Below are 22,293 nucleotides of genomic sequence, written 5' to 3'. Positions count from 1 at the left end.
TTGAATTGATATAGTGTCTTTATTTTAGAGAAAACATTTATTTCATGTGCTCTTTATAAGCCTTTAGCCACAAATAATGTATAGTCCAGTGTGTAACATTTATGAGGCTCTATAGGCAGAAATGGAATATAATAACAGCTAAAGTAGTTCTGCTAAAAAATAACTAGTCTAGCTTAATAGAGTTGTAACCTAAAGTATATGTATTGTATATAACTATTGTGTCAGTTATGAGGGATAATTCTAAATTGTTCCCCGAAGTTTCACTTGTTTCAGGGCTTTTTCTCGACAGAGTGTCAATATTTTGCAAAAAGGCAGATTTAGATAAAGTTCTTCACTAGTAATACTTAACAAACAGATTGAAATAAGCCGATTTTCACTGGCAGCTGTGGGAGCTATGTCGTTCTCTCTCCACATATTTTCTCTCTCTTTTTCATACAGTTTCACTTGGTTCACTCAGAGGTTCAACACAAGGTGAATGAACTCAAAGAAAATATATGTTTTAGAAGCTGCTTCTTGCACTGCATTGATTTTATGGTTCTGTTACATTTTGACTTGTCTTTCTTCAAAAATTCCAGCGGCTCAAGGCAGATTATAATAATTTGTACACTCACACAACAGTAATGCTCCCCAAAAAAGACTGACCTGAAATGATCTTTTTCTGTCTAATGCAATGCCAGGAGCAGTAAAGCTGAAAGTTATTGTCTTGGGGCGTATCATATTTTTAAGCTCTCTGTGCCAAAATGTCTGCAGATAATATTTGACATAATTTTTCCGCAGTTTCTCCTCTTAATCATGCCTTGTGATTAAAGTGGTTTTGCTAATCTGCTCACTGCTGGTTCCTCCAGGAAACCTGCTCTCAGTTTGTGGTACTACTGAGAAGTAAATATGCTATCAAACGGCTCATTATCCAATTTATTATTAAAAAGTAGAATCCAAACAGTGTTCCTCTTAATCTTTTTAACCACACTTGTGAGTCTGCTGGTTTGCACGTTAATTTCATTTTGCAGAAGTATGGGGAAAGAGAGTCTCAAATCTCCCCTAATCTTCTTTTTTCTTGCTTTTAGAGATGTTAAAATGAGGTATCTCCGCAGTAATGCTGTCACCCAACCCTCCATTATCAAATTTATTCTTAAAGATATCCCAATCTCTGCAGAATTTCGTTGATTAATGCTGTTCTGGGTGTTTCTCGCGATACAGCACTGTTTTAAAGCAACTCGGAGGACCTTTAAGAGCAGGGATCATCCCCTCTGTTTCTTTTACCCCCTTCAGTTTCACTCAAACACGGCAACAGAGGGAGGGTCCTGCTGGGAATTTCACAAGCACACTTAGTAATCTTGATAAAAGTGGCAGGTTGGCAGGATAGTGAGATGGGAGTGTTGATGCTTTGAGGGAGTGCAAACTCATTTTGTAACTGGGTTCGATAATCCTGTTCTGGATCTGATAATGTGCAGTGCACAAACAACTGCAATCATTTAGTTGTATAATATACAATACTATAGAGTCTACTTGAGTGTTATTATTTAGTGTGGGCGCTGCCTCAACAACAAAGCAATGAAATGTGAAAAAGTAGCACTAAAGACCAAGTGAGTGTACACAGCTGAGCACAGACACAATGCATGCAGAGCAAAGACTCATGGGATATAAATCATTGCATCTTACTTATCATCACAGCACTAAGCTGTCATGGTAAAAGTAACACCAAATTGCACACAATTACACAATGACAAGAATCAGCTGGAGTGAAGATGCCACCGTCTCTATTCAACTTGCTCCCATGATGACTGACAGGCGGGTCAATTCAACATGTGTTACCACAGAAACAGCAATGGCACGTTACTGTGGTAACAGGGCGCCATCATTCTATGACAATACGTTGGGCTCGTTAGTTTTTGTTTCCTCCCAAAAAAAATCCTGGAATTTATGTGAGTTTTTAGTGAAAATTAGATTTACCGCAAAACTTTCCTTCTTTTTTTCTTGTTTAAGCCCTTTTCAGACAATGGAATATGTAACGCTGCTGGCTCATTCAGACATGCAGAAGGTTTTCAGGAAGAACTCGATGCTTGCACAATAATTTGGCACCTGGTCCACAAAGGGAGCGGTATCATGGCTGCAGTGAGTTAAAAGTTATGATATCGAGGAAGAAGACATGTTTTCAGGTGACTAACAGGTTGCATCAGTGATGGATTGTAAAACCTATTCTAAGTACCTGTCTGCTCTTCTTGTGTTACATCTTCTAATACATTTTCTCACCAGTTGTATCATCTATTAGATAGATTATTATGCTGTATTTTTACAGTCCAACAGAGAGAAGAACAAATAGAATGACAAGACATTATGACTCTCATTCAATTCCTATTTGTTCACATTTTGTAAGCGTTTTGCCGGATATACATCATTTCAGTGAAAATCAAAAAAATTGCTGGTCTGATGATTATGTGTTTTTTTTTTTTTTTTTTACCTCTTTTGTACCGCACTGCAAGGGGGAAAAAACATCATTTTCACAGACTGATCTGATATGAATCAACGCAATAATAGGTTCAGTCACCATATTTCCTGTTTCATTAAACTGATTTTATTTTCTTTGTGCAAGAAATGATAATCAGGTGACTCACTCTGTCTCTCTCTCTGTGGGACATTTTACATTGTGCTGCTAGGTTTTTATATTAATCTGATGGCATTCATTTCAGTCTTGTTGGAAGTGTTAGAGACATGTTACTAGGTCAGACCTAGTGAGATTGCTGTGACTTTTTAATAAAACTGACACTGGCGCTTATTCAGACATGAGACTGACATGTACCTCGTTATGTAAATGTGACAGCAATTCAACATGTCTCAAAGGGGCTTGACATTGTTAAAGGACTCTATCCGTGAAAACCAACTGAATGACTTGGGTTCAAAAGTTGCATTTTTTTTTTTTTACTTTATGCAGCAGAAGAGAAAAATTTGCCTGTGGCAGTAATTTGCTAAAAAGCTGACATTGAAAAAGTGTTGCTTTAGTGGGACAGGAAGTTTAGTCTGTGAAGATCATTAGTATTGTTTCTGAGATATCTCTTTTGTATGACTATTGCCTCCAAGATTACATTTACATTCAAAAACACTGACAGGTAGGTAATTTTCTTCCCATTTTTCTCTTCACTGTCTACAACCTGAAGATTTCTGAGATGCAAGGGGACCTCAATTAGTGTAAACCACAGTGATGAGCTTTTTCTTGTACCAAGAAACACAACTTTTGGGTGCACAGGGACATCAAATTTGACAAATGGTTCAAACTAATCTTGCTCTTTGAATAAATTCTGGGATTTTTCTAGAGAAAGTTGCTAAAAAAACAAAAGACAGGACAGTGTCATATGGCAGCCTTAACATCAGCACTGAAACAATATGTGTGTGGGGTGTATGTGTCTAACCTGCTGGGAGAAGCGCTGTTGGGTCTGGATCTGGTAGTGCTCCTCTGTCGTCACCCGGGCGATGCCGCTGCCGGCCGCCCGTGGCAGTGTCTCCACCTCTTTGATGGCTTCCATGGAAATACTTTGGGGAAGCACCTGGAAGAGTGACGTCACGTACATGATGACACTCTTCTTGTCAGGGTGAGGCACCGCCACATCTGAAGAACAGAGATGGACAGAAATAAAGTTGGTTCAAAATTCAAAGAGAAAATAATTAGTTGCAGCCCGAGACAACAAATAAAAGATCTCGGTTGAGGAAGGTATTTCAATGAGAGGTATGTGATAACTACTTATAAAGGATCCAAGATGCTGCAAGGTGATGCAGTAGACTGTCTTTCACCTGCAAAAACAAATGTTTTCATTTTTCATTTCTCTTTGTGCTCATGAATAACTGTCGGCCAGTCTTTAGGCTGTTTTTTATTTCCCATGGCATCAGTGTGTGTGTCAGTCAGCCTGTGTGCCCTGGATCTTACAGCTAAATTAAGTCCGAGCAAGCTTTTCCAAAAGGTGGAGGGAGAGATATAAGACAGCGGTGATTTCAGGAAGGGTGGCCAAGAGCCTGTGGCCCAGCCAGTCGGCCCAGGGCAAAACTAATAGAGACAGATCACAGTGGGGCTGAGACACAGCAGATAAATGAACACTATAAGAGACTGAGACGCAGATAGAGAGGGGATAAAAGAAAGAGAGGGTGAGCTGGGGGGAGAGAAAAGAAAGACAGGCCGAGAAAAGAAATGGAGTGCTAATGAACTGATGGTTGTGGGTGCGTTAACAGGGTGATGTGTAGCGTGTGGTTAGCTCACGACTGTAAGAATAATGAACAGGAGGAAGAGAAATGACAATGGAGAGGAAAAAGAAACAAAAGACATAGAGAAAAGTCCCCAGACACAAAGTAACAGAAATGAGTGTGTGCCAAGAAAGATATGTGTGTGTGAGTGTGTGCGTGTGATAGATAGATAAAGCTAGAGTCATATTTTTGGCTGTGGAATACTGATTTATCAGCATCACAGAGAAATCAGAGAATGTTATTGTTTGTCTGGGGAAGACAAACAGCTCTATAAATAAAGCCGCCATCTGCAAGTGTGTGTCTAAGTGTGTACACATCCCTCACTTGTTTAGTCCACTCTGTTTTTCTATCCCATGATCTCCATTTCAATCATTTCTGCACAGCTACATGTGTGTGCATACTTATGAGGCTCTGCGGGTGTGTTTGGGTGTGTGAATGTTTTCCAGTGTGTGTATTCTCATGCATTTTTGTATTTGTAAGTATGGAGGCATACTGACGCTGAAAACTCCGCTCACAGGCACGGATTTGTAAGAGCAGGTAGTTTCTGAGTCTGAAGTTCAGCCAAATTCTGCTGGTTACCATCGCCTGGTTTATTCAGTTCACTAGTGTGTTGCATTTGAACCACGCCCCTTATAATTTGAATTCTTTGTTTGAGCTATTCGTTTTTCTAATCCATCAATCCATATAATCCATTAATCCGTAGTTCCGATCGCAATAAACCCAACGATTGCCACATTCAGAAATGTTTTCTTAATTTCTTATAAGAGTTGAAATATTTTTTCTGTATTAAATGTATTCACAAAAACAAAAAAACAATATCTCAGAAAATCACACTAGAAATAGTAGATAACACCAACCTAACACAGCCAATAAGATATATAGCTACTACAGTACCGATTTGACTATAAAAATACTACCTAAAATACTGATTATTTGCCAGCTAATAAAAATTTAATTTTAGTTATTTAGTATTTAACGCAATTTGATTTTTTAAGATAATAGCTACTTTGTTTCCACCCGGTGGTTAAAAAAACACCACTGCCCTGGCTTTTATTTTGAAAGCAAGGAAGCTTCTAACAGGATGAGCCTTCACTTCCAGGTCAAACTGAACAGGTGACACTCTGCTCTCAGTTTCAGTTTGAATATGAGCGTGAGCAGCTTTGATCATTACAGCGTGAGAATCCCTGTTGCTGGTTCGAATGTAGTTACACAATTCCTCTCTCGTGATTCTGTACTCCCTCGTGCACAAATCTACTTCTGCTTACACAAACCCAAGCCTGTGCACTCTCAAATGTTAACTTGCAGACTTGAGTAGAGCTCAAATTAGTTTTCTCGTCTCTCAGATCTTTTGTCGTAAATATACTTCCATATATAAGCATGTCAAACAGTGTATAGTTTCTGTATTTATGTGTATTGATGAGCCTCTGGTTGTGTGTGTGTGTGTCCTTGCCTTGCAGTGATTACATCTTTCTCTGTAAACCTACACTGTGGAATATAATTTGTTTGGATTAAAGCAGCTACTCAAATGATTCCCTTGAAAGTATTTGGTTTCAACAGTGATGTTTCACTTATGACTGAGAAATTCTTGTACAAAACAACAAACTATATTATTCCATTTTATTATATACTCCAAGTTGCTGCGACCCACATTAGGTCAGATAAAACTTTAGAACTGCAGCTCAGTAGCCAGAAAACATGTCTAACCAATATTCCATAGTTTGCTGATGTGTTCAAAGACTACGTGAAAAATATGGATTTCAAGAGATAAAGTTTGAGACCCGAGCTGCAGCAGGGTAGCTGGATGTCAGCTTTGATTCCAACCTAAAGAAGTGAACAAAGGCTTGAGAGCACAGAGAACGAAGAAAAGAAAAGAAAGAGGAGTGAAAGAGGAATTAGAGGAAGAAGTTAGTGAGAGAAATACACAAAGACAAGATAAAGGAAAGAAAAAGAGCACTAATGAAATGAAGATTGTGATTATGTAATACAGAGGTTAAGAGATTACATCACTTCAAAAACTGTATACCTAAACCCCGTAACTGCAGGTTGTTCAATATTTTCTACACAAATGATCCCTCTCAAAAACCAGACACATCATCAGATCCCTCCAAATACAGTATTTAGTGTTAAAAGACTCCACCCTTCTCCTGCTGCATGTTCAAACAGCAACACCAAACAGCTGTGTACGTGACTCTCGAGCAAACCAAAAGTTTGGTGTTAGTTCTGGATCCTCTGCATGCAGAGATGAAGGGGCTTCACTATCTGTGCAGAATACAACAACCTCTATACTCAGAGCCTCGAAAAATGGAATTGAGTTGCTGAGTCAGCTTGCATTTTAAAACTTGGAGCTGTTGCTTATTTGTTTCTAAATTACAGGATGTACAGACCTCAGCTGTCAGAGCCAATAGGCACGATCACACCTGTGTTAGCCTCCTTACACTGGGTCCCAGTATGATTGAGAATTGATTGTAATTGATTACTTTGAAGGCTGTTAGTGGCCCTGCTCCCTGCCAGATTTTTGACCTCTTACTATATGTTCGATATGTTTTTACTGGTTATCTTTTGTGAACCTGCACAGGACTCAATAAAGAGTTAATCCTAAAAATACAAAGACAAAGAGAAAAAAATTGTCAATTTGTTTACAGCTTTGGTGATAAGCCCTCTTCTAAATATCCACACAAACAAGTGATTTAACTAAAAGAAGAACAAGCCACAAAGAAAAGAAGGGAACATGGTTAAAGTCTGTGATTAAACCAAAGTATCCATTGAGGTTTGACACTTAGCGTTAAAACTGTTGTTGACATCAGAAAATGTGCTGTTTCAAAGCAGTAAACATTAAACGAGTGTCCAGCATCCCAAATCTTAACAGCTCTTCTTCACTGAGATATGAGCCACAAACAAAACTTGAAAATGTTCAGAAAGCCCAGGTGGGGGGTTAATAGTGTTCTGAGCATTGATGCACAGCATAATAATGATACAAGTTCACCCCACTTGCTCCCAACTAGTGATTGTTTATTGTAAGATCAATGGAAATTCATCTGCCGTGATGTGTCGTTTCAAGGATTCAGCGAGCTGCGAGGGATTACAATGCTCCCCATCGTGCTGGCTCAAAGCCTGAACACAGCACTCGCAACAGGGGGGATTAAAGAGGAATACCTCTGAATACCTCCATTTCTGATTTCACTTACAATCCATAGACCATTCCAAAAAGCCCATTCATACAAGAACGTGGCAAGATTTTGGAAGAAATGCATAAAATACTGCGACCATGGAGAGGTAACCATTTGACTATATAACAAGCCTAGTTAATACCCTGGTAATAATGCATGTAAGATATAAAATACTACTTGGACCAGTGTGTAGGATTGAGTGGCATCTATCAGTAAAGTTGAATGTGTCTCTCCCTGAATCCCCAAAAAACTAAGTCATCGAGGAAACTAATGATTTGTAGGCCTTACATTAACATTATAATTATATATAAAGAGAAAAGAAATAACTATATTTAGAACAGTCTGTTAAAAGATGACACTAAATCATTACCTCATGTTTATATATATATATAAATATATATACACATCCAAAGTAGAACAAGTGGAACAGTTCTTTAATATGATGATGATACATTTTAATCATTTTTAAAACAATAATTGTAATAATGAATAAAGATAGTTGTCCTCCAATGAGGACTTGTGGAGATGAAATAAAACATACCACTATATATTAAATATTAGGAAAATGTATATACAAAGTTTATGCAGGACTGTGGCCCTTTCACTTACACTGATCGATCGCTTTGCCCACACCCACCGCTCTATCGATCGCTCTAGCTATTTTCTAAGAGGCAATATTGCTGGCAGTTCTTCTGATAAGTATAGTAAATCTAGAGCTATGTTTGCAAAAAACACCACCACCATTCATCACAGAGAGCTGCCCTCCAAAGACAGTGTTGCAATAAACTTTGACCCTGGACAGCTTTACTCGCTTTATCCCCGCCTGACAGATTTGATTAAGAATCTGTAACCTGGTCTTAGGTCAGCAACAACCTGGGCAGTGATGGATGCCACGACTGTCAACTGATTCTGGGTGAACGTACTTGTTAGGAAGCGTCTCGGGTGTCATTTTGCACAAAATCAAAGGAATTTTCTGGCTGATGAGAAGATTTTTGCCAAACAATCGGTCAGTTTGTGCATCACTGATCAAGTCCTTCCACCAAGGTGACCACTGTTATCGCCATGGCAACACCCAATCACAGTGTGACACATCATGTTCAACTGGGCCAATTAAGGTGGATGATTGGAAGGCGTGAAATACGATGGGAGCTGTAGCTCACCTCAAATATTCTTATTATTAGAATTAGCAGTGTGTGTGTGCAGCTGTGTGTGTGTGTGTGTGTGTGTGTTAGTTACCCTCAGGGTCCAGCAGTCTCTCTATCCCCAGGTGTTGTTCTGCCTTATTAAAGGCGTGTTCCAGTCTGTCGATCGCAGACGTCTTCTTCTCCACTGAGCTCCAATCAAAAAGCTCAGGTCTGCAGAGGCAAAAGGGAAATCAACAGGGATCATGTGCCCACTGTATCTATATTTTAATTCATCCAAATGTAGAGCAATACCCCAAGTATTTAGTAGATCACGTCCCTGGTTGATCGTTTCCTTTGTTGCCCTATGCAAATTCTAGTAAAGTAAAAGAGCTGACATTGTAGTAATAAAAAAGTTTTTATTATATAGCCTATAGATTAATTTTCCTATAAATGAAACACACTGTAATTAACTCACTTTAGCTGATGCAGTCATGTTTATTTTCGGAGCTACTTTAAGTCAGCAACCATGTATTCATCTGCCGAGCAGTGATTCTTAGCTGTGCATACTCTCCAGTCTCCTCAGTAAACAGTGAAAGTCTTAATGCAAAAATCGCATGTTTATTTTGTATGTTGTTTGATTTAAACATTTGAACATTTGCTCTGTGAAGTCTGCTGTTCAGTAAACATAACGCTGCTGGCATGGAGCACCAGAGCAAATGATCTGCGGGCTGATGGCTTTGGTGTGTGTGATGTCCCACTCTGTATTCATGTAAGGACACTGCTGACAGATGTTCATGCTAGCAAACCATGATTTAATTCATAATTACATGAGTCCAGGCCTGAGAACCAAACTCTCATGGGTATCCAACGAGGCAGATTAACACGGTTTCAGCCACTCATCCATCTATTCATCTAGCTTTCATTCATTATCCATTTACCAATTCATTTACTTATTTATTTGTTCATTCATTCATTTCATACAGCTTTTTCTATATAATATTACAACTTCACTGCACTGGGCATTTATTATCCTAAATGTGCAGTACACAGCAGCTGAATGTATCTGTAGTTTACATGTGTTATAAAGATAAAAGGTGAACCAGAGTGCACTAGTGCTCTAGGCCATCTTGCTCATAGACTCGCCTCTTCTGTTCAGCCTGCAAATGTCTAGGGAATATGCAAAGTGGTTTTGGTTAAAGACTGCTAAAAAAAAGTAAATACTGAATAAAAAATGAAAAATGAAAATTTTTTTCAAATCTCCCGTCCTTACATATGAACACACAACATACTGCAGAGAAAGGCTCAGTTCCCAGCCTGGATATTTATTTGTTAGCGTTCCTACAAAGGGATTCTCAATAATTACTTCTGGAACTGAACCCGGAAGTCACTTTGGCTCTTTATACAGCTGCTTCATACAGGACACCAGCATACAATATGGACGTGTGATTCAACCTGCACTGGACCTGTCTTAGAGTCACTGGCTGTGTCCAAAATATAACATATATAATAGACACTAAATAGTTTACACTATAGTGAGCAGTAAACTGAGATTGTGGACACTTATTATTAATTATCATTTTATGTCATCACTGCCAGATGTAGAGTCGCTCAACAGTAATTTTCTCATATGGCAATCAGTTGCATTCTATTACATTCAGAGGTTTGTCAACAGCTTCAAACTATATGAGGGGTAATTACTGGAACTCGCAGATGACTCAAGTGAAATGATAAAAACATGACTACCACAAAAATAAAGAGCTGAGAGCATTGAACACATTACTGGCAGCACTTCTAGCAGCTCAACTCACTGGCTAATATATGCAGCTTTTTCAATGTCTACACATTAACTGATTAGCTTTAAATGAAGATTATGTCATTCTTCTAGCTGGCTTTCTGTAGCATCACTATTAGCCAGCAGCTTGCTTTCTGGCACTACCTTTGCTTTTCTCTTTCTTCCTTTCATTTTCTTTTTCTTTTTCTCAGTACCTAGTAGTAATGGGCTCATTTTCCACCAAGTGTATCTATTTAATAAAATGTGTAAACAAGACCACAGCTTAGGCAGCCGAATAAATCCCATGCTGTGTCTCCCTCCATACACCTTTGACATTCCCTTGTCTATCCACTCCTTTATGTCTACTGCTCTATTTTATTTCTATTTCTCTGTCTGCTAACACACACAAACACAGACACAGACACACACTCACACAGACACACACTTCATTTTTTACAGTACCTGTGGCTGTGGATGAGGGCATTGAAGGCCAATCCATCATTCCAGCTACTGGAGAAGTTAACCACGTTGACCTGAGGACAGACATAATGGATATTAAAGGGAAAACCTGTGAATGCAGTATGACACTCACCGTTGAAACACTATCGCCCCAGTTCAGCTTTCCATTTTCATAGGTATTTATTACATTGAAGACATCTTCTCTCTCGCAAATGGCCAGTCTGAGCTATTAATGCATGGAGTGACAGACTTCTGTCTGCATGTAGCATTAAAAGTACTAGCCCAGTATTATCGATAAAATAGTGAAAAAAATTCCCTCTATCAAAACCTTATCTGAATAGTTATATAAAAATATATACTTGGATAAGCAATTAGATTTCTGCTTTATAACTCTGCCAAGAAGGTTATCTTGTTGGTGCTGTCTGTGGATTTGTTTATTTGTCAGTCAGCAGGATAACCGGAAAAACTGCGGGCCTGATTTTCATGAAATTGGTGGAAGGGTGTAGCATGGGCCAAGGAACAACACATTAAATTGTGGAGCGGATCCAAATCACAGGGTGATACACCAATTGTTTTTTATTTTCCTGTGGAAAAATGAACCAAATTCGTTGCACATGCTTAAACCCGTCATAATTAAAGTGAATTGTGTGCCAACATACAAAAACAATAACAGCCAAGAGATAATTTTTATTTTTTTCACGTTTTGTTCTTCAACATAAAGTAAATTCACCTTCACAGACTCATTGTGTTTATACTCACACTCTTGCAAACTATTCTCACTCAAACTTTCCAACTTTTAGATTTTAATCGAATGATTAATAATTACAAATTGAAAGTTTAATGATGGTGTCGGATAAGTCAGGCGATCATGCTGTAGTTTGTTTATTGCGTAACGTTTGCTTTTTACTTCTGGGGACATTTACACTTCAAAAATCATAAAAGTGGTGTTCATTTTTAAGATTTGCCTGCCGAACAAAACATGTAAGTATCATAAACTTTTGTTCCCCACAATTCTGCAACAATCAATAATCTAATGGAAAATTTTTTTTGGAAGGGACAAGTTAGTTGGGCTACAAAAATCAATTATCCGTACACTGGCTTTGGCAGAGGTCTGTGCTCTGAGTGCCTTTCTAGTTGTTCTTATTTTCAGTTTAACTTCAAGAGAAGAGGCTTTGAGGATACAAATAATTATAATAATAATTTACTTAGTTAATGATAAAAGTAACCCTAGCTTGGTAAACTAACTAGCCAGATGCTAATGTTTAAAGCTTAGAGCAGACGCTGTTTAAACCACTTTTACTCCTGTGCTTTTAGTGTTGGAAAGGTGATATGATGAATATGAATATAAACCACAGTTTGTAATTTTATTCATCATCTTCGTGTAATGCATTCATAATGAAAATAATTCAGGATTAGTTACTCGTAATTAGAAAATAAAGACCATACTTTAGAAGAAAATTTAAGGTGATTTGGGCTATTAAATGTTATACAAAAAGTGAAATATGCTGTGTTAGAAGTGCTCTTAGCAGTTTAGATGGAGGCTTTAATAAAGTAGAAAACAATTAAAGCCAAAGGAAATACATTTAAATGGAGAAAAAAATAGGTAGCACAGAATGTAGAAACCTCCATACTGAATACTCCAAAGCAATCCAAAGAGATCATCCCTACCGCTGAAATTTTAAGTTAATTAGATTCTTTTTTCACTCTGCAAACATATTTTTAGGACTATGGCTCAAGTCTCTCTGTCTTTTAGTTTCATACTTAGGGCTATAAAATGATAATCATCTGATGGCACTAATCCCAGATCTGGATCACCACCAAAATCTAATCCATTATTCCTTGGCCCAAAGCCTATCTGTCCACAAAATTTCATGAAAATCTGTTCATGAGGGGTTTGAGATATCCAGTCGGACAGATAGAGGGACAACATTAAAAAAACATAAGGTCTTTGGCATGGGTAAAAACATTCTGTACCACTAAAGAAAGGACCTAATTCCATTATTCTACTCATTAGATTTAAAAGCTATTGCTTTTAAATGAAGACCAAAATAGTTTCTCTACATTTACATTAAAAAGACAGCTATTATTTATGGCATCACAGTAGGACAAGTTTCATGAAAACACTGCTATAGAAACTGTAATAGTGGATCCAGTGCGACAGCCTGTGGAGTGAGGATAAGTGAGACGTAAAAGGAACAGACCTGAGGATACTCGCGTGTGTTCTGACGAACCCAACTCAGCAGAATCTTCTCACTGTTGGTCTGCTGTAGGCCCGCCATCACATCTTTCATCACATCCTTTACCTGCACACAAATACAAAAAGTATAGCTGGTGTAAAAACTTAACAGACCTGCACCCATACTCAAGAGGTTTTCACCATACCTCACAACATTATGGTTTTGAAATAATGTAACGATTATTCAGTGGGACTATAGATGGTTCTACAGGAAAGTGAATTAGGATTGTCAAAATGAAAAAAGGCTCATCCTCCAACCTGAACCTTCAACTTTTTAGCGTGTGCCATCATCAGGACATTTTATTTATACTTTGGTTAATGACCAAATATCGGCCGGTGGCACTAGATGAGTCAAGTCAGTGCGTTATCAAGATCATTCAAAATCATCCTGTGGGGAATATGTATAGTAACAGCAAATTTAATGACAATCATTCCAGGAGTTGTCACAATGTCCTGTTCTTCTCCTTCTTGATGGTGAGATGGATCTATAAACTAACAACACTGAACTATGTCACCAAGTGATTGTATACAGGTGGTGCAAATTCAGTGAATCATATTTTGTCTGCTGTTCGGCACACAAAGAGGATTTATAGTTCACTCGCAGATGGAAGTTGGGCTGCCAAACATAAATGTCTGTTAAACCCAATACCACATAGAGAGAGACAGACATGCAGCTGGCTACTGTACCATCAAATACACCCATAACCTTTCATCTCTCCTCTCGCTCAACAGACTCACACATACAGCACACCATACCACTTTAGTGCCCTGACGGACAGAACAACAGATATTAGAACCATGCAATATGCATGCCCTGGCGAGTGAACATTACCATAAGAGGACCTTTTATTTAAAAACTGCTGGCTTTCTAGCAAAGTTTTGAACGTGGCCTGCAAGATGGAGTATTTTGCAAATGGACACACACACGGCGCACAACACACACACACACAAGATACTTCCACATGGCAGCAGCAGCTCAGTCAAAGGACACTTGTGTCACACACATTATCCATGGCACGAAGCCCGCATGTGCCGGAATGTGTTCTCACAGGCTGAGGAATTTTTGGCCAGTTTGAGTGACAGTTTAGGGAGCACTTGATTCAGGCCTCGGGGGGGAAGGAGAAAAGAGACGAGAGAAGAACGTTACACTTTAAACCACATGCCCGGTCTGTGCCATGAGCTTAATGCATAACTTAACCCTCACTTCTATCAGCCAACATATGAACACACAATAAATATACACATAAAAACGGCGTGGTTTTTGTCCCACTTTCTCATTCTTTTTCTCCCTCCCTACTTTCTTATACCACCCAACCCTGCTCTGCTTCATTCTCATGCTTTCTGCACTCAAAACACACACACACACACACACAATTCAGTGCAGCGAGGCAGTTGCAATGAGTGTTACAGAGCTCTGAGCAGGAGCTGGGACAGAAAGTGGAAGACAGAAACACAAAAAAAAACTTTCGTACCTAAACCCAGTCAACAAAACAGCCAAAAATACCACCAGCAGTCAAACACACACACACACACACACCACACACACACACACACACAGAGGGAGAGACATAGCACAGAGAGATGTAGGTAATAGAGTATCAACAAAGGAAATTCGCACTATTAGACTCACATACACACTAAAACACACACGTGCAACTATAACCTATTGATAGATAGTAAACCTGTAATTTGGTGTGAGGTGAATCCCAGAAAAGGGGACTTTCTCTCTCCCTCTCTCTCTCCTCTCTCTCTCTTCTCTCACACACACAACACACCCACACACACACACAGGTTGTTAGCAATTCCTCACCCCAAGGAATGTGGCCTGCGGTTAAAAAAAGACTCATTTGGAGTAGGTTCACTGCATGCATTTCCACTTTAATTGGTAGGGGCGCTGTTGAAAAACCGCAACCACACACACGAACACATACACACACACACACAGGAGTAGTCACAGACTGGCATACGTGCCCACACACAAGCAAATGCTAACCTCAAGGGCGTAGCAGCCTTTGACAGGCATATTGACACACACACACACACACTACATACACAGACACACACACATGTTACCGATATACACTGAACCAACACACACACACATACACACCTCATTATAGAATTGTGTTTTGCTATTAATCGCATCATTAAGTCTATGCCAAAACTAGCGTGATTGAGACATTATCCTCTATTCAACTTAATGAGGAATGAAATACAATTAAAATGTATTGTAATGTAAGCTATTAAAACTACCGGCTTTACATGAAGTTGCTTTTAAACACTCCAGTCCTTCCTAACATACATTTTTAACTTTAAATACAGATTAAGGGGAGAAGTAACCAACGGTGGAGGCATAATGTTCTTCTATGAATTGGCAGAAAGATGAAAGGCAGCAAAAAAAAAGACCAGGAGGAAACGAGAAAGAAAGCACATTAAAGGAAACTTCGGAGCGCCCTGCACTGTTTTAGCACTCGCATTAATGTGGCTGGTGGATGCACTTTTCTCCACAGTTATAAAGTTGGATGCCTGACCTGAGCTCGCTCATGTTTTCAGGTCAGAAAAAATACTAAAATATGTTTCCACCCAATGACCAACACATTTAATTAATTATATCAAATTAGTATTATTATAGAGATATCACAATATGCGCTTACTCTAGAAATGAACAAAATACCTAAACACTTTATTTAGAACTGCAATTATGAAAAAGATAATGAGGAAAACCTATTCCACCTTCATTTAAAAACTGGAAGTCAAACGTAGACAACATTGTAAAAGTGGAAGAATAATATACACAATCAGAAACCAAGGACTGGAATATCACAGATGGTGGAGTAAATTAATAAAACAAAAGGCCCACAACTAAGTAATATAGTGGTATTTATTATTAGGGGAGGCAGATGTAAAGTGATAAAACACAGATTCAGTCTTTAGAAGTAAAGAGTTTTAATGAATTAAAGTATAAAAATCATCAAATGTGAGTGTTAATCTATGTTATCCACTAAAAATCTATGAGTGGCTGCTCTTTTCTTTCAGAACAATATTTCTCATTTTTGTTATGCCGCTGTATCTCTCTTTTAATCGTTAAACCTATGAAGACAGTTCAAAACCGCCTGAGTGCAACAAAAGAATGGATGTCTCAACTGTTCTAAGGTCAGGGCTGAAAACTAAAGCTGATCAAGCTTTTGCTGCTGTTGCTCCTCGACTCTCGACACAGCCTCAAGCAGAGTCTCCAAGAGAAGCCAAATCGGTTCACGTCACTTAAAAGCACCTTAAAACACCTTTCTTTTCTTTCTTTGTTACCTTTTTTGTGAGTTGCACAGTAACTAAGTGCTATATAGACAAAGTTTGCTAGCTTTCTCACTGTAGTTAAAGATTCAGATATATTTGGGATGGTAGTAAACTAGTATTAAAGTACATACTGTATACATTATTATGTAGTACTGAATTGGGACTAAAATAAGGCTTTTAAGTAGGATTTAAAGCCACAGTGTAACAATTTATTACCTTGAGGCTTCAACATGTATTTCTGCCTCACAGGGAAATGTTTCACTTTTCTTTTCTTGCTGCTTTCTTTTATTATTGTTGCTTTGAGTTCCCTGCAATGTGACTGCTACCTTCAACTCGACAGCTACAATCCAGGAAACAGTACACATGACAAATATCATCAAGAAAAAGATTGATACGGACACAGAAGGATAATGTGCAGCACTTTGTTCCTGTGATGTGAAACGGAAGACTACTGAAGCCATGATTGAACACTTTTTAAGCAATAAATAGGAGCAATGTATAGAAGCCATCTATGTTGCAGAAGATTCAATTTGTGCATCGTGGGGAAAAAGGCAATTTCAGCTGCTGTGAAAGTGATGCTTCCTGGTGGGAAATCTGCGTATTTGATCACCTCACCATGATGAGTGCGGTAATTTTACTCATTGTAGCTTTTTTATCTTGATTATAAAACTTTGTGTGGCCTTCTAAATGAGCTCCATTGATTATAGAGTAATTACACAGCAATACACATAAAATTTAAAGTTCAGGGAGATTGCATATCATTGGTTACCAGAGTTTTGTTTGGCTCAGTAGATATTCATCAAGGTAAACGAAAGAACATTCAGTCCAAAAAGAAAAAGCTTTTTGAAATGCAGCAGAGAACTGCTGCCACTGACATATTCTCACTCACGCTCACACGCTCAAGACATACGCATGCATGCACGCACACACCTGCCAGTGGAGAATGATGCTCCAGATGAGCCCGAGAATCAGTTTGTGATTCCCATCAACAATGTCTGCCGCTCCAATATTCACCAATTCAACCTGGAGGAGGGACAGACAGACAAATCTCATTATGGGTTTATTTTCCAAAATACAAGCCAGTCTCCTCACTTCTAACTCAGTTGTTCCCAACCTTTTTGGTGTATGATCCCTTAAAATGAATGAATGTCTACTTGTGACACCTTGTTACAGGTTATAGACTGATTTCAGAGGGAATTATTATACCTCTATTTGGCACTTAGAGTTTCTTTTTACTTTTTTACATAAAAAAAATAAATCGCTAATAGAATATGATGCAGTACTATTCTACTAATCTACCCAGTGGTGTACGAAGTATCTGATTTGGCTCCACATTGACGGACTCCAATATTAAAGTCCTCTTGAATGTATTGGTAAGTGATAAAAACAGAATCATATAATAGTATAACACTGTGTAAGGAGCCATTGTTCATAATGAGTACTTTTAAAGGACTTCTGATACTTTAAGTACATTTTGCTGTACTTTTACTGAATTTAAATATATAACTTTGTATTTTAGACTATGCTGCTTATACTTTATTTTTAATTAATAAGTAAAGGATCTCTTCCACCAATGAAAGCTCGACAGGTGTAAATAAAAATTAACTAAACAGCTGAGAGTTGAGTGAATTGTCAGTTCAGCAAGGAGTTTTTTCTTTCTTTCTAAAAATCATTTAATTTCATCATTTATCAAAAACAAAGAATATTTTTTCTGTCTCTTACTTCATTCATCCTCTTGTGACCCCTCAGATCTATTTTTGGGCCCTTAGGCAGATCCCGTCTGCTTAGGTTGGGAACCATTAATCTTACTATTATTTGCTAAACCTTCTGTAAGGAAAATTATAACTCACACATTGCAATGTCTTCACTGCAAATGCATGTTTTAAGGTGTGTCGTGTGAATAAAAACCAAATGTATACAGCAATCTTGACTAAAATAACCTCTTTCTATGTACAGATGAAAAAAAGGAGAAAACAAGATGGCATGAGAAGGTGAAGAAAAAGCCAAAGGAGGAGCAAGACAAAAGGAAAACTGTGGTGAGGGGAAAGGAGAAGGACGAAAAATATGTATACAGCAGCGAGACAAAAGAGAGATACATTTTTTTCTTAGACGGGAAAGTAAAGTCATCCTGAAAGAGACAAGGCTAAAGGTATAAGAAAATAAGTTAGAGAGGAGAGAAAAACCTTGAACAGTTTAATTTAAGCACTTCACTGTTTGCTCAGTCTAACCACTGATTTATTTAATGTATATTAATGAATCCTTATATATATATTTAACGAATAATCAGGATGGTGTGCATGTATACTCACATTGTTCTTCTGCAAGATCTGCAGAGCACGGTTGACATTGTTGAGCGAGTGAACACGCGTGAATCCTCTCTCCAACCTCACCTACACACGCACACACACACACATACACACACACACACCAGACAGAGGAGATTGTTGAGGCATAAACAGACCTTGCTCAGGGGCATCCGGGAGGGCTACAAACAGCCACATTACAATAAAAGTGTGCGTATGTGCCATTACCATAGGGAGATAGTATCAAACAGAGGACAAAGATGATAATGTCTCTTCATGAGATAGAAGTGGGGAGAGGAAGAAAAGGAGGAAAGGTGGTGGAAAGATGAAGAGGAAGAATAAGGAAAGAGAAACAAAAGAGATAAAGAGAAAAGATAGAGGAAGAGAGAGGGGGGAGACAAAGTGGAGGAGGTAAAGAGAGCTGGAGGGGAGAAGAGAAAATAAAGTGGGAGTAGAAGTTGGATTAAGACTGTGGGCTGCGATGGTGTGTGTGTGTGTGTGGGGACGGATGGACCTGGTTGGGTTTTTAATCTTGGGGCTTTGACATTTTTTCCCAGTTTTCATTCCCTCAAATGATGATTTTAGCATTAAGGTCTGGAAAATGATTAGTTTTCGGTTAAGCTGAGGTTAATGCTGCATTCACACCATGTGGGATAGGGGACAGGAGGCAGCGAGGGGACATTTTGCATGGTTACAACTTGCCACAGTCAGTCAACTGCAACACATGGTGCTCTGACTCAATACATGGATATATTTTTTAACTGTTTACCCATTACTTAAACAATTCACCATTTATCTATTACTTTTAGCTAGCTACTTCAACCATTTATCTATTGCTTTTAGCTAGCTACCACAGTTTTGTAACCAGTTTTTACACTGCAACACACGGTGCTCTCAATACATGGACATAAAAACAAATGATAATTTCCGTACTTTCATATTAATTTAGCTACGTTTTTTCCACGCACCTCCTGGCAAGTGCAAAAAAGTATTTCCTGGGATAAAAGTAGTCCTGCCCCTCGCTGAGAAGCACTGGCGGTACTGGAGTGCAGCACTTCGGGATTTTAAACTAACGCTGTAATTCAGATTTAAACACAGCAAACACTGTCACTTGTTGTGTGTGTTATAACCTCCAGTTTAAAATAATGATGTGCTCAGTTATGATAAAGGTTGAACACTATCAGTCCATCAGCCTTCAGTCTCCTACAGGTGGCGCTATTGCACCATTATGCATCATGATCGCTGTCCATGGTGCTGATCTTGGGACCTGCAGGTTGTGAGATTTCTTAACGGCTGTTGGGACTTTTTGGGACCATTTAAAAAAAACATATGAATATATCATTATATGAATCTTGGGTCTGTCGCACTTGACTTTTTTTTGACTCATTTGACTTTGGACCTGATTCAACTGGACTAACAACCACTGACATACAGCTTGTGTTACAACACGAAATTCCTCAGAAAATACTTCTTTGTGCAAAGGAAGTGACGCATTACCTATCAGCAGCCTTAAGAACATTATGTCTTTGTCCAACAATGTCCCAAATAATAGCGACTATATGGCACAGCCAAACACACACGTTGCATGGCTTTATATTCATTTGGCAATATTGGTTTCCAAATGGTTGAATTAGCTCAAAATAATATTAAAAACAAAAAACAAAACCTCCAGATCAAGTAAATATGGTCAGAATCAGAAATACATTCATCCCCAGGGGGAAATTTATTATATAGTAACTATAAGGCCTAACCCTGCCTATTGGACTCCTACAGTACTTTTTATAAGGTAGTTCTGTTTCCCTTAAAGGTAAATCTAAGATGTCAGCCATCTGCACTGGATCATCTTCCAATGACAGAGAGAAATACTGAGTTAAAAGTCTGGCATGAGTCTGGCATCTGGTTTCTTTCTCTTTGTGGATATGTGTGTGTGTGTGTGTGTGTGTGTTCCTGCATATCCAATATTTTCCTGTGTCTGTGTGTGTGTATTCATACCAGCTCATGTCCTGACAGCCCCTCCAGCAGCTCCAGCAGGCGACGTCCATCACACAGGTCTGAGAACAGATCATCCACAGGTGGTTTCCCTGTCTAAAACACAGATACACAAACTATTATTAATTTAACTGAATATATTGAAATTACATTATTCTTAACATCCTCAAGATTCAACATGTTTTTCACTATAAAGTTAGATTTATGCAAGACTGTAGAAGCTTTTTGCGGCACGTTTGTCAGCTGCAGAGGCAGAAAAAAAACAGCAAAACTTGGGTCAACAACTGCAGGAGGTGATATGAGGTCAGTTTACTTGCTCTTTGTAAAAGTCAAAAGTTCAAATCCCAAACTGGAGACTCTGCTCTCCATTGGCCAAAACCACATCAGAGTTGTTTGGAGTATGGAGAGACATCTCTTGAGTAATCACAAACCAGCCCTGCGTTAAATGCGAAGATAGCAGTTAATACCCAAGAGGTTGCTCTTTATCAGCGCTGATAAGTCTAGGATTACAAGCTCGGAGTTACTTCACATGGAAAATGCTGCAGGCTGAATAGAGTGAGTGTCTTTTCTGGGCCTTCACGGCAGCCAGGAAAGAGGAAGTGAGGCGCTACTTCAGTACATAAAAAAATAAATTAACTTTTTTCCCCCCTTCACAGCCAAAAATAACAGGGAGCTGCAGTAAACTATGCTTCCAAATGATAAACAAATTAATCACCGCTCACCATCATCATTTAAAGTATCTTTTTATAAATATTTCTTACAAGTACATGTCAGGCAATTATTCCCCAACACTTTACTGTGTTTAGAAAGCTATTCAGGTACAAGGCACAACTGGGCCTGGGCAATTTAATCCCCAAACCATAAAAATAAATAAGACCAGTCTAAACCAATAACTAAATTCTAAAATACCCCAAAACATCAGCAGGCACAAGAGAGAGCACACCGTTTCCTATTTGATACCTAGTTTGGGAACTGTTAATAAAAAGGAGTCCTGGGAATAAAGAGCAGAGCCATTCACACATTTATGTCGAATCCATTTACAGTACGTAGATAAGTGTGTGCCAGCGCTATGGTTTGTGCAAGGTTAGAGAGGGACAGGGATATTTGAGAGCAATACTGTTTGTGATATACAGTATCCAAAGCATGTAGGCGATGAGACGCATTGGTTTTAGGTAACTATTTATTATTTTAGATAGCAATTTCAACCTCTTAACCATTAGTTTTAGTTGTTTATCCCTACTTATCTGTTTAAACTGTTCATTCGTTACTTTTAGCTATGTGTACTTTTAAAATCAAATTCAAATTCTTTGAAGCCAATTTGACATAGTGGCCAAACTGTGTAATTACAGCAATGGCGTCCATCACGTGATACACCCAAAAAGTCCCATAAGCAGTTCCTGCAAATGGACTCATTTCACTATCGGAATTTGATTAATTTAGTCTATTAACATTTGAAAAGACTAGAAGAGCCATATGATTAAATCATCTTCATTCAAGCTAGCTAAGGGCTAAACCAAATTCTCTAGTGTGTTTGCTCTATGGGCCACATGATGTGGAAGATCCGGTAATTTGTGTTTTCTATTCATGTGCCACTGAGCTGCTTCCCTAAGAATGAATGGAGCCCGCCCCCCAACGCTGTATCCAGTTCTTTGTAATACATCAATGGATTGGACTGACAAAAAGTGGCCAAATCAGGGGTGAGAATCCTCCCAGTCATCCTATAAGT

At 38.5% G+C, this 22,293-nt stretch overlaps 1 protein-coding gene across 8 annotated transcripts in view; it reads right to left on the bottom strand.

Moving 5' to 3' along the window:
* The window catches only part of dmd (dystrophin), a gene marked incomplete at its 5' end in the record, with an annotated part of 195,686 nt that overhangs the window by 158,786 nt on the left and 14,607 nt on the right, over positions 1 to 22,293 (bottom strand). For all 8 annotated transcript variants that reach the window (XM_035677552.1, XM_035677560.1, XM_035677555.1 and 5 more), the window contains 7 exon segments: positions 3,405 to 3,601; positions 8,631 to 8,749; positions 10,752 to 10,822; positions 12,950 to 13,051; positions 17,206 to 17,298; positions 18,585 to 18,665; positions 20,571 to 20,663. In XM_035677552.1, the coding sequence (XP_035533445.1) occupies positions 3,405 to 3,601; positions 8,631 to 8,749; positions 10,752 to 10,822; positions 12,950 to 13,051; positions 17,206 to 17,298; positions 18,585 to 18,665; positions 20,571 to 20,663 (756 nt within the window).

This window comes from Morone saxatilis, unplaced genomic scaffold (assembly GCF_004916995.1).
Source record: "Morone saxatilis isolate NCDOM2014 unplaced genomic scaffold, NCSU_SB_2.0 Contig6, whole genome shotgun sequence".
In the NCBI taxonomy this organism is placed as follows: domain Eukaryota; kingdom Metazoa; phylum Chordata; class Actinopteri; family Moronidae; genus Morone; species Morone saxatilis.
This window is presented reverse-complemented; position numbering and strand designations above follow the sequence as displayed.